This window comes from Heterodontus francisci, chromosome 32 (assembly GCF_036365525.1).
Source record: "Heterodontus francisci isolate sHetFra1 chromosome 32, sHetFra1.hap1, whole genome shotgun sequence".
Classification (NCBI taxonomy): Eukaryota; Metazoa; Chordata; class Chondrichthyes; order Heterodontiformes; family Heterodontidae; genus Heterodontus; species Heterodontus francisci.
In genome coordinates this window covers 10398331-10410668 of record NC_090402.1, presented here as the reverse complement: position 1 = coordinate 10410668, position 12338 = coordinate 10398331, and the positions used below count along the sequence as shown (strand labels likewise).

Sequence of the window (12338 nt, the reverse complement as noted above, 5' to 3'; positions counted from 1 at the left end):
CCTAGCAGAATTCAATCAGTCTTTCATGCAGCAAAGATTAATAAAATGGGTACCATATCTTAGGAAAATTTCAACTTTGCATGTAATGTTTGCCATACTGTCCCAATAACCATCCTTAGACTCTGCTCGTTGCTTGTCAAAGCTGAAATCAGTACCACAGGCAATAAGACAAACTAAGACCCTTAGTGTTCTCTCTCTCTCGTTCATCAGAATACACTTCCCCTTTAAGAATTCTATTTTGAAGTGGATCATGGTGAGCAAGTGCAGTTGGATGGACAGGTCTGTCAATTTCCCTGTGTGTTTCATTTCATTAACCACAAGCGTGACTTAATTAACGGTCATTGACCACTTGCTTACCAGGATGATGTCAACCCGATCCCTTTTGCTCTTGCCATACTTTGTCAGTTTCTGGAGGTTTCTTCTCATTTCCAGGTCATTTCTGTCCAGATTTAGTAACTTGGCCACTTTGCCTTGGATGAATGACTTAAAAAAATTTAAAAAAAACTTTTCTTTTAAGTCATTTAAAGCATCCAAAGGAAACACCCTACCCCAAAGTTTATTTGAAACACAGAGGCACTCTGAATATCACTCTTTTCTGTGCTGGTTTGTAGCCCATGTTCATTGGATGGTGTTCAGCCAATGAACTCCTCCACTTTGCTGATTGAAATCCAAATAATTATCTGATATTTAAAGGAATTGATTATTCAGTGAAATATTGCACAGGCTTTTGGAACATTTAAATGGCTTGAGGCATTGCTGGACAATACTACAGTGTAAATATCAGTATATATGTCAGGTGGGTTTCCTGCAGCATTATCTCCTTACGATACACCTACCCATACATCACTTCTAGTGGGAAATTCAGAACAGCAGAGTTCACAACAGATATCAAAATTTCTGTCATTTTACAAAAAGAGTGAAAAAGAGAAAAAAGGAAAGAAAAAGAAAAAGGAGAGAACGAAAGAGAAATAAAGAAACAAAGAGAAAGAGAGAGAGTGAAAGAAAGAAGGGAAAAAGAGAAAGCAAGAAATAAGGAAGACAGAATGAGAGAAAAAGAGGAGGGAAAGAGAGAGAGGAAAAGAAAGAGAGAAAGGGAGGAAAATAAAGAGAAAGAAGGAAGGAAAAAGAGGAGGGAAAGAGGAGAGAAGTTGGGTATACATAGTCTTTCATGACCTCAGGATGCCACAAGGCATTTCATAGCCAATGAAGTATTTGTAACTGAGAAAGCGTTCGAGTTAAGAAGTAAAACGGGTGTTGTACCTTCACTTCACTTTTGTCCTCTATATCTGGAACATGGCCAGGTGAGAGTCCAACCCAAGGGTTGTGTTTCAGCCACAGATATCGTTTGGCCGTTGGCTCCTTCATTAGGAGGTTTTGAAAAATATCAGAAGTCATATCAAAAATAGCCTATGTAAATAAGAGAAAAAAATTAGATGTCGTCAACAAAGGTGCTTAAAAATGATTATTGCATGATTTGGGAATTCTGGACGAAACTGAGTTGGGGAGTCTTTTGACTCTTTGCACTGGAGTTCCCCAAATAATATCTTAGCTGCTGAGACCATGATTGTCCCATTTGGCGTCATGAATTAATGAAATTACTTTTCACTGCGACTGGGATTCTAGGTTATTAAACATATAAAGAACAAAAGGGCATCTGGCAAGGATCCCTTGGGAAATGCTCACCTGATTCTTGCCTGCCTTAGTGACTGAGCACCTGTTATGAAAATCTGTTACCTTCCCTTCAGCCAGTTACTAATCCATGGCCATATAGTTAAAAAAAAACCTCAGGGTGTCCCAAGGCACTTTAAAGCCAGTTAAGAGCCTTTGAAATACAGTTCCTTTTGTAACGTGGGAAACACGGCAGCCAATTTGCACACAGTAATGGGATAATTTTTTTAATGCTGTCATTTGAGGGATAAATATTGGCCAGGACACTGATCAAAACGCCCCAACTCTCTTCAAAATGGTGACATGGAATCTTTTACCTGAAAGGACAGATGGAGCCTCAATTTAATGTCTTATCCGAAAGACAGCACCTCTGACACTTCAACACACCTTCAGTACTTACACTGGGGAATGTCAACATACATATGGTGCTCAAGTCTCTGACTGACTGACTCAGAGGTAAGAATGCTACCAACTGAGCCACAGCTGACACCTAATCACTGAACTTACTATGATTATCTTAACAAATGGCTTAGGCAGTCACAGCACACTTTTGCACAGGCTTCACCTCCTCAGAAACTGCAGCATCAATGAGCTTAGCAGAAAATGCAAACCAAACTTGGAACCTTCTCGTCTGTGTAGCTAAACTACATAGAATCCACAGCACAGAAACAGGCCATTCGACACAACCTGTCTGTACCAGTGCTTAAGCTCCACATTAGCATCCTCCTCCCACCCCTCTTCATCTAACCCTATTAATGTGTCCTATTCCTTTCTTCCCTGTATGTTTATCTCGCTTCCCCTTAAATGTATCCATACTATATATTGGCTTTGCCAATTGAAGTCAATATCCTTATCCTTAGCTTAATTATAAAGCCAGAAAATGCTGGAAATACTCAGCAGGTCTGGCAGGATCTGTGGAGAGAGAAACAGAGTTAACATTTCAGGTCTGTGGCCTTTCATCAGAACTTTTCAAGTCTGTGACCTTCTCAAACGTTAATTCTTATTTCTCTCTTCCCAGATCCTGCCAGACCTGCAGTATTTATTGATGCTGCAGTTTCTGAAGAGGTCAAGCATGCGCAAAAGTGTGCTGTGACTGCCTACGGCATTTCATATGATAATCATAAGAAGTTCAAATAGTCATTTAGTAGTACGGAACATGAGTATTGCTGAAAATAGAGACATGTTGTCGAGGTTTTTGGTCTTGCACTCATCAGGACAATCCACAAGAATAACCAATGTAAGGGAAAACAACAACTTACACTGCATGAGAAGAGAGTGCTGATTGGTTGGCAAATGAACTATGATTGGTAGAGGCGTTGCCATGGTGAATGCACCAGTTTACAGTGACTGACAGTTAACTGCCAAGCTTTGTTTAAAATTTAAACCAGGCAGCTTGACTCTGATTGGTCAAGGCATTGCCCTGAGGAATGAACCAGTGAATGACTGTCACTTATTTTGTTGAGCTGAAACAGGCATAATGTTTGTACATATTCTTTCAGTCTCCAAAGAACAGGACCCTGTGTATTAATATTGCTTCCAGTACACGCAAATGTGCCACCCTGCCAATGCCAGTGTGATGCTAGGTATATTGGCTGTACGTCCCAAAGACTGGCGGATCGTATCAACCAACATGTCCCTTCTGCTGTTTGCAATGGGCAAGGTACGGGCCGTACCCAACCAGCCCATGCTTGCAAAACTCAAAACACAGTGTCCAACATTAGATGTCATTCCGCAATTGGACAACATTTGCTAAATAATCCACAGTGTGCTAAAAACTACGCTGACAACCAATTTAAGATTGTCAGCCAGGCTCACAGTGTGGCACATTTGTGTGCTGGAAGCTACACATATTAATACACAAGGCCCTGTTCTTTGCAAACAAAAATAATATGTACAAGCATTGTGTCTGTTTCAACTGAACAAACTAAGTGACAGCCATTCGCTGGTTCATTCCTCAGGGCAATACCTTGACCAATCAGAGTCAAGCTGTCTGGTTTAAATTTTAAACCAAGTTTGACAGTTAACTGTCAGCCACCGTAAACTGGTGCATTCACCATGGCAACACCTCTACCAATCAGAGTTCACTTGCCAACCAATCAGCACTCTCTTCCCATGCAGTATAAATTGTTGTTTTCCCTTACATTGGTTATTCTTGTGGATTGTCCTGATGAGTGCAAGACGAAAAGCTTCAACATGTCTCTATTTTCAGCAATACTCATTTTATTTATTTATTTAGAGATACAGCACTGAAACAGGCCCTTCAATTCTGTGCCGACCAACAACCACCCATTTATACTAATCCTACATTAATCCCACATTCCCTACCACATCCCCACAATTATCCTACCACCTACCTACACTAGGGGCAATTTACAATGGCCACTTTACCTATCAACCAGCAAGTCTTTGGCTGTGGGAGGAAACCGGAGCACCCGGCGGAAACCCACACAGGGAGAACTTGCAAACTCCACACAGGCAGTACCCAGAACTGAACCCAGGTCGCTGGAGCTGTGAGGCTATGGTGCTAACCACTGCACCACCATGCCACCCTCATTATAAGCTCAGTGATTAGATGTCATCTATGGCTCAGTTGGTAGCATTCTTACCTCTGAGTCAGTCAGCCAGAGACTTGAGCACCATATGTATGTTGACATTCCCCAGTGCAAGTACTGAAGGTGTGATGGAGTGTCTGAGGTGCTGTCTTTCGGATAAGACATTAAATTGAGGCTCCATCTGTCCTTTCAGGTAAAAGATTCCATGTCACTATTTTGAAGAGAGATGGAGAGTTTTGTTCCGTTTCCTGGCCAATATTTATCCCTCAACCGACACCATTATTTCCAGCATTTTCTGTTTTTGTTTCAGATTTCCAGCATCTGCAGTATCTTGCTTTTGTACATCTTGGTTTAACTTGACTGCAAGAGGCTCTAGTATTCTCTTGTGATGAGAATGCCACTCACACTCATGACATTCACCTGTCTGTGCACTCCCTTGTTTTCTCCATCCCCATCCTTTCCATTGGTATTCCCTCGAGCCTCAAACACACTGATCTTATCGCCACCTTGAAATTGACCACACTGGTTCCACAGGACATTGACTGCACCATCAACCAACTGTTGAATATCCACGAGGTTATAAGGTACAACAAAAACTGCTTCCTTCGACTGCCTCCAGGGTCCCGAGCACCAATGGTCCAACGCAAACCTTTGTCCTTGGACTTTACTACCCTGGAGTGGCTGGAGTGCTTTGAATTCTTCACTATTGGCATCTTGATTGCTTCCAAAAATACCAACGTTAAACACCTCATCAAGTTGCTAGCAAGAAAAAGACAACACAACAAACAGTAAACTTGAATTAAATTAGGGTATGATACGAATAATATGTAGCACCTCAGGATGTCCCAAAGTGCTTTGTAGCTAATTATGTGCTTTTAGAAATGTAGTCACTTGTAATGTAGGAAATGCTGCAGCCAATTTGCGCCCAGCAAGGTCCAAAAAAGAGCCAATGAGACAATCCATTTTAATGATGTCAGCTTAAAGATAAATTTTGGCCAAGACACCAGCATGAACTCCCCAGCTCTTCTTCGAAATAGTGCCATTGGATCTTTTAAGTGCACCTGAAAGAAAAACAGTGTCTTGGTTTAACATCCCTATCAAAAGGGGAGATGCTCTTGCAGACAGCAGATGTGGACACAATAGCCTCTTTCTGTGCTGTAACCATTCCATGAAAAGGCAGCACCTCTAATAGTACTGCATCAGGCATGTCAACCTTGATTATATGATCAGGTCCCTGGAGTGGGATTTGAACCCACAATGTTCTGACTCAAGAGGCCCACTAAACCACAGCTGACACCAGGCAAAGGTGGCAGGGGATGGGGTTGGGGTTGTGGTGGAAATATACCAACTCAACCTTGAAGTTACTGTGCATCAATGTCAGCCTGTCACTGTGCTTCAGCGAACTACATCATAGGTTTACACCTACAAGAGGTGCCACGCCAAAGTGAGGTATCAGGCATATCCCCACAGAAATGCAGGGAAGAGTCAGAGGCTGAGTCACCAGGTGCATTTATACATTGCCTTTCACATCAAAATATCTCAGAGTACTTTACACGATGAATTAATATCATTGAAAGGCAGTGACAGCAGTTATAAAGGCAAATGAGGCAACCATTCTAAACCAGCAGCATCACAAAAATAATGAACAACCAATGTATTTATTGGTCATCTATTTCAGGGAGGAATATTGACCAGGCCACAGAGAACATCCTGGCCTTCTTCAAATCATTCCGTGGGATCTTTACTGTCTACCTGAATCACTGGCACAGGTAGAAAGGACGTTGCTTGTCTGGTCCATGAGGAGATAAAGCTTTATGTATAACACAACATAGAACCATAGACTCATACAACAATTGGCCCATTGTGCCTCTTTGAAAGGGCTATCCAATTCGTTCCCTCTTTGCTGCTCTTTCTACAAAGCCCTGCAAATTTTTCTTTTGCAGGTACATATCCAAATCCCTTTTGAAAGTTACTATTGAATCTGCTTCCACTGCCCTTTCAGGCAGCGCATTCCTGATCATAACTATTTGCTGCTTAAAAAGAAATCACCTCATCTCCCCTCTGCTTCTTTTGCCAATTACGTTGAAAAACTTTTTATTTGTGTATAATTGCGTCTTTACTCACAGTCAAACAATCCACTGTAGTCTGAGAACAGAGGATACTGTTTGCATCTAACGTTCCGTTCTGTTTTCTCTTGATTTTTGTGTACTCTTTTGCTGCATCATCTATGAATTTCGTTATTAAATTTTCGGTCACGTTTTCTATGGCTTTCTTGCTGCAGCCTCCCTTAGCAATTCTAATTTGATCTTTGAGTTGTATACAGTCCATTCTTAAAAGGTCAATAACATCTATGAAGGGTTTGTCATGGCCCCTCTGCCCTTTAAGTGGACTTCTGTTTTGCTGAGCCAATTTAGAACAGTCTTGGGTGATTCGATGTCTATCGAGCCCCTTTCTCCTCATCTCTTTGCTGCTTTGATTTTGCTGTTCTCTGATGTTGGTCAGTTTGTCCAAAGCTTCTTCTACAAGGTGTTCTGTGAGATGTTCCGTAACTTCATTCACAAACTGCTCGCTGTCCTTACCCTGAGGATGTTGTAAAGCCCATGGGTGGTCTAAGCCTTCGAAGTTTGCCCAAATATCCAAATGCACTTTTGGTTCCACTTCAGCTTCCATCAAATCTTGAGAACCTGTAAATGATTCCACTGCCTTTGCACATTCCAGAATTATCTGTTCTAGTTCGGGCTCATCGATACTACCTGGATGTGCCTCTCTCTGGTTGAGTTGGCATGAAGTTGGCTTTTTGCCTCTCAGCTGGGAAGTATCTGGCTTCTCATTTGCCTTCTCTTCAGGGGCCTCTCCAAAGGAATGAGCTTCTTTCAATTCATCATCCAAATCTTTGTCATTTTGCCCAGGTGCTCCATCAGAGATGAAGTCTTCACTGTTTGTGACATCTGTATCAACTTCATAATCAGCCGGTAGATGTGAGATCTCGTTGGGAGTAACAAAAATGCCATATTTATTTGTGCATTCAAAATATTTCACCCCACATATTTTTCCATCATGGTCTCCTTTTGGTTTATCCAGTTCTACACCAGTCCAGTAACCCTGGCCAAATGATGTATGCCCTTTAAACATTAAGGTATCAGGGTCTCTATGACTCACCAAGACTTTGTCACCAATATTAAAGTCCCTTAAAAGATCTGCCATTTGTTGTTCTGCTTGAAGTTTGTGGATTCTTGAGGATTCAGATAAAGGAACATCTTCCTCACCAAACTGCATGCTGGCTTCCTCCTCTCCACTTGTTCTGAGTGAATGTTTGCGTTTCTCTTTTGCAGCATTTTTCCTTTTTTCACTTATTTCTTCAATGGGAAGAGGAAGAAGAGTGAAATCAACAATATTCAACAAGGTGTGTTTTCCACCTAAAGATGGTAATGCTTCATTTATTGAAGAGTTATCAACAGATAGCAGTGGTAGATCTTCAATTCTAATGAATGTACTTTCTCCAATTGAAGATGTATGCTCTTTGTTCATGCACAAAATAATTTCTTCAGGTGGCGGAGGAAAGTCTTCAGTTTCAAAAGAAATATCAGCTTCAGTTAGAAGTGGAAAGGCTTCACTTTCATATAACATTAATTCATCAACTGGACAGCTTAACTCTTTTATATTGAACATATTGTCTTCCTCAACTGAAGATAGGAACTCCTTGCTAATAGTTGAAATTTCTTCCACTAGAGATGGCTGTTCCTCCTGAGCCAATGAGCCAATTCCTTTGACTGAAACCAAGTCTTTCTCTTTGCATAGGAACTCCTTTAAAACTGGAGATAATGTCTGGCTACCACCTGACTTCTGTTTATCATTCAAAGATGGCAATTCATCACTTTTAGATGCAATGCCTTCAGCCACAGGTGATTGGTCTGCTCTACACAAGGCCATTTCTTCCATTAATGGATTTGCTTGTTCAAGTGAAGATGACAAATTTTCTTTTGCACACAAAATATCTACTGCAGGTGGTTGTACCGCCTCATTGCACAACGAGTCTTGGTCCTGGTCTTCTGAATTTTCTTCAGTGCTAGAAAAGTCATCCATATATGAAAGAGGAATCTTTGGTGAAATAACCTCTGCAGTCCTGGAGATGCTGGCAGAAGTCAGATGACCATGTGCTAAAGCTACACTCTTGTTCAGGAGAAGGCTGCTTCTCAAGGAAGATGGAGTTGCAGTTGACTCACAGGAATGATCATCCTCACCAAGGGTCGATTTAGCAGCTCTCATTTCCCGACAATCTGCCTCTCTTTCAGGTTGAAGTATTTCATTCTGTGCCAACTCTAATGGAGGCTGGTGGTTAGATGAAGTCCTGAAACCAGAGATAGTTTCAGAATGATGCAGCAATCCAAACCAGTTTTGTTCAGTGTCTTCGGAATTCTTGACTGTATTATTTGGTTGAATATTCTCAAGTTCTATGCTTTCTTCTGCTTCTGGGTTGGTATTGCTATTCAATAAGTGGTGGGCAGATGTTTGTGAAAAAGTATCTGTTGCCTTGGTAGCAAAATCATTCCAGCCATTACTCAGGGGCAACTGGGACTTCCTTCCAAACAAAGATTCTGTCGGTTTTGATGGAGATATTAACACATTTCCTTTCGCTTCAAGTACAATAGAAGGTTTTTCAGACAAAGTGTCGTCAGATGAACCATTGCTTTTAGCTCTACTGCAAGTTGAATAGTCAGACTTGTTATTTTGGAGAATCTCTTCCTTGCAGCAGCTGGATGAGGATGAAGACTCAATAACAATGTCTGAACTTCCAGATGATTCTGGAGAACCACAAGGGGTAAGAGTTTCCGATTGGTTTTCCGCACTCTGATTCCGATCAACTGGCCCAGAGGAAGGAGGAAGTTGGGAAACAGGACTGTGGGATTGTTGGCCAGCAATCTCAGATTTACCAGGTGGATGACTCACATCCACAGATCCAGTTATCTCTTGTGGTTTCGATAGCTGCTCCATGTCTTTAGCTTTTTCACCTGAAGTGGCAGTAATAGTAAGAGAAAAGCAAGTTCAACACGGTGTGATGGTCTGCACTTCCATTAAAAATTAGAAAATACCTTAAAAATAAGAATTATTATATGAATCATTGTGCATCACCCTACCTCGCTTTGAAGGGAAGTCCTGTGGCTGAAGGATCTCAGCAGTTGGTTTTGCTAAATGCTTAAGAATATTAGACCTAATGAAACAAAAGGAAATCTGCCATTAATAACTACTCTCTGACATCTTCAAATCCAGCTCACATTAGGTTTTATTAACAGTTTGGGTTGGATTTTACAAGCTTGCCGCGGTCCACCTGCACGGACCGGACATTGCACAGCCACCGTGATATTCAGTGTAGCGGCTCATTTAAATGGCCAGGGCGGACCGCCTACCCCCCGATGACATGGAGGGGGCAGGCTGTCCATCCCTGGCAACAGCATCAGGCGCCACTGCGCAGGCGCCGACGCCATTTTTAAAGGGCTTTGTGCCCTACGATTTAAAGTTTTAAAACGATAGTGCGTCAAAATTCATTTAAAAAAATTAAAGACATGTTTCTGTCCCCTCTCCCACCACCTCCCCCAATAACCATACACTCATTCTTTGCCCTCTCCCCCTGCAAAATACTTACCTTGTGTACCTGACCTTTCCCCTCCCCCCCCCCCCATAAAGTTCACAAACTTTTAACTTCACCCCTTCCCACCATCCCCTACACCAGTCATATTAGTTTGATCCCGATCCCCCGCCCATTACCTGCTCTCCCCTCCCCACCAGTGTCCCACATCGGATCTCCAAATGGCAGAAGGCGCAGGAGTGCCAGCCACCGGCAGCAATCTCACCCTGGAATGGACAGCGGGTACGGATAAGTCATTAATTCATTTATTTTAATAAATATGCTGATGTAAATTTTTGAGTCCCGTCGCCGAGTGGCCGGTGGGGTGGGCGGGGGGGGGGGTGGTGTGGGGGCACCACGAGGCCTTGCCGCTGCTGGCAATATCGGGCTGGGCTTTCCCAGCGCTGAGGTCCATGGTGGGCCTCTCCCAGAGGCATTTTCCAGCCCCCCTCCTACCACGACCCTGATATGGGGGGGCTGGGGGCGGTAGGGGGCTGTAATATCCAGCCTTTATCTTCAGGTGGCTTTGCTAAAGATAATAATCTTCACAAAACTGAACTGAGAATGTGAAGGGGAAGAGGAAGGACCCAAACAGTTCCACTCTGGGTAGAGAGGGTGAGGAGTCAAAGAGAACAACTGCTGCTTCACACTCAGAATGGTGCAGGTAACGTTTTAGAATTTAAAAAAAAAATTCTCGCTCCTTTCCTTCCTCTTATCCAAATTTTCTTCTTTTTCATTCTCATTGAAACATATAAAATTCTTAGAGGGCTTGATAGGGTAGATACTCAGGCTGTTCCCCCTGACTGGAGAGTCTAGAACACGGGGTCAAAGTCTCAGGGTATGGAACAGGCCATTTAGGACTGAGATGAGGAGAAATTTCACCGCTCAGAGGGTTGTGAATCTCTGGAATTCTCTATCCCAGAGCGTTGTGGATGCTCAGTGGTTGAGTATATCCAAGACTGAAAGCAATAAATTTTTGGATATTAAGGGAACCAAGTGAAATGGAGATAGGGCAGGAAAGTGGAGTTGATGTCGAAGTTCAGCCAAGATCTTATTGAATGGCGAAGCAGGCTCAAGAAGCCGAGTGGCCTACTCCTGCTCGTGTTTTTTATGTTGCCTCTATAGTTTTGTCTTTGTTCTTTTTCTTCTGCTTTCTTTACACAACTACCTCCTTCTCCTTTCAATTCCTCCTGCTCTCCTGCCTCTACATGATTCATCATTTCGGTATCTGGAATGACTGAAGGAAAAGGAGGAGAGCAAAGTGTCAAAACAGCTCAGTGAAAGTGGGTTTTGGATGGTGGGAGATCAGCTATTTTTGGCTGTACTTATCTTACTGCCTTACTTCCTCATGGGATGGGGGTAAAGTGGAAGGAGCAGCAACCTCAAAAGCCAAATTCTGGAGCATTTATTCAACTCTGTATAACAATCCTACAATGCAGCTCAATCGGTGGATGGGTGCCGGCATTCATATTTTCAGATCCACACTTGCAAGTGGGAAATTGGGAGCAAGAAGAGACTGGAGACCAAGAGGGAAGCTCTTGGGTCAGAGCTGCGAGCAGGTGGACCAGAGTAAGGAGGCTTTTAAAGGGGGAGAAAGATGTATTGAGGCAGACAGGTTTAGCAATACATGTCAGTTTTTGTGCTGTGTTGTTCGATGAATGACACACTCAAAAGTCAGTGTCAGCATTCCGGACATCCGGATAGCAGTCAAGAGCAGGAGCCCTGGCTGAATTCTTCCCAATCCCTTCCCCTTGGGACACTGAAGGCCGGATTTTCAATCCCGCTGAGAGCGGAGACGGCAGCCACCGTGATTTGAAGCCCGCATTCTCGGAGGTCAGCATGAGGTTGCGCCACCTCCAGAACGCGACCCTATTTTTAAACCTCAGCCGGCAGGGAGGGAATGGGTTGGAGACCCACGTCCAATTAACAGCCTGTTGAGATCATTAAAGAGCTCATTAACAGGCTTGTCTGTTTGAGGGAACAATTTTTAAATGCTGGGAATGAGGAAAACGCCATGCAGGGAACACGGCAGGGTAGTGAGGACCTGGGCATTGTGGAGGACAAGGGAAATGGCTGTTGAACGTAATGCTGAGGCAGCAAATGAAGCTTCACTGCCTCATATGCATCTGACTGAGGATGCTGTTGCAGATGTAGGAGTTAAATGTTACAGTGGAGACTGACATGGATAGGGAAGTGAGCCCGTTGGCATCACTGTGGCAGCTTGGCTTGGCATGGGAATGCTGGGCTAAAGGCCCAGCTGATGAAGGTCAGATGGGAACAGGCGATGCTGACATTGGACAGAGCAGCTAGGATGAGCTGTGACATATTACAAAAGACAAAGAGAATTACAGCACAGGAACAGGCCCTTCGGCCCTCCAAGCCTGCGCCGATCCAGATCCTCTATCTAAACATATCGCCTATTTTCTAAGGGTCTGTATCTCTTTGCTTCCTGCCCATTCATGTATCTGTCTAGATACATCTTAAAAGACGCCATC

General features: G+C 43.1%; 1 protein-coding gene across 15 annotated transcripts in view; it reads right to left on the bottom strand.

Annotated features, from left to right (window-relative positions):
* LOC137347622 (centrosome-associated protein 350-like) overlaps positions 1-12338 on the bottom strand; it is a 157807-nt gene that overhangs the window by 12694 nt on the left and 132775 nt on the right. For 10 of the 15 annotated variants that reach the window (XM_068012197.1, XM_068012202.1, XM_068012204.1 and 7 more), the window contains 5 exons: positions 9356-9429; positions 6345-9229; positions 4641-4979; positions 1261-1407; positions 358-483 (listed from right to left, as the gene is read on the bottom strand). In XM_068012197.1, the coding sequence (XP_067868298.1) occupies positions 358-483; positions 1261-1407; positions 4641-4979; positions 6345-9229; positions 9356-9429 (3571 nt within the window). Of the gene's footprint in view, positions 1-357; positions 484-1260; positions 1408-4274; positions 5014-5111; positions 5282-6344; positions 9230-9355; positions 9430-12338 lie in introns of those variants that run through there. The other 5 variants (XM_068012207.1, XR_010968980.1, XM_068012203.1 and 2 more) reach the window with 5 other exon arrangements.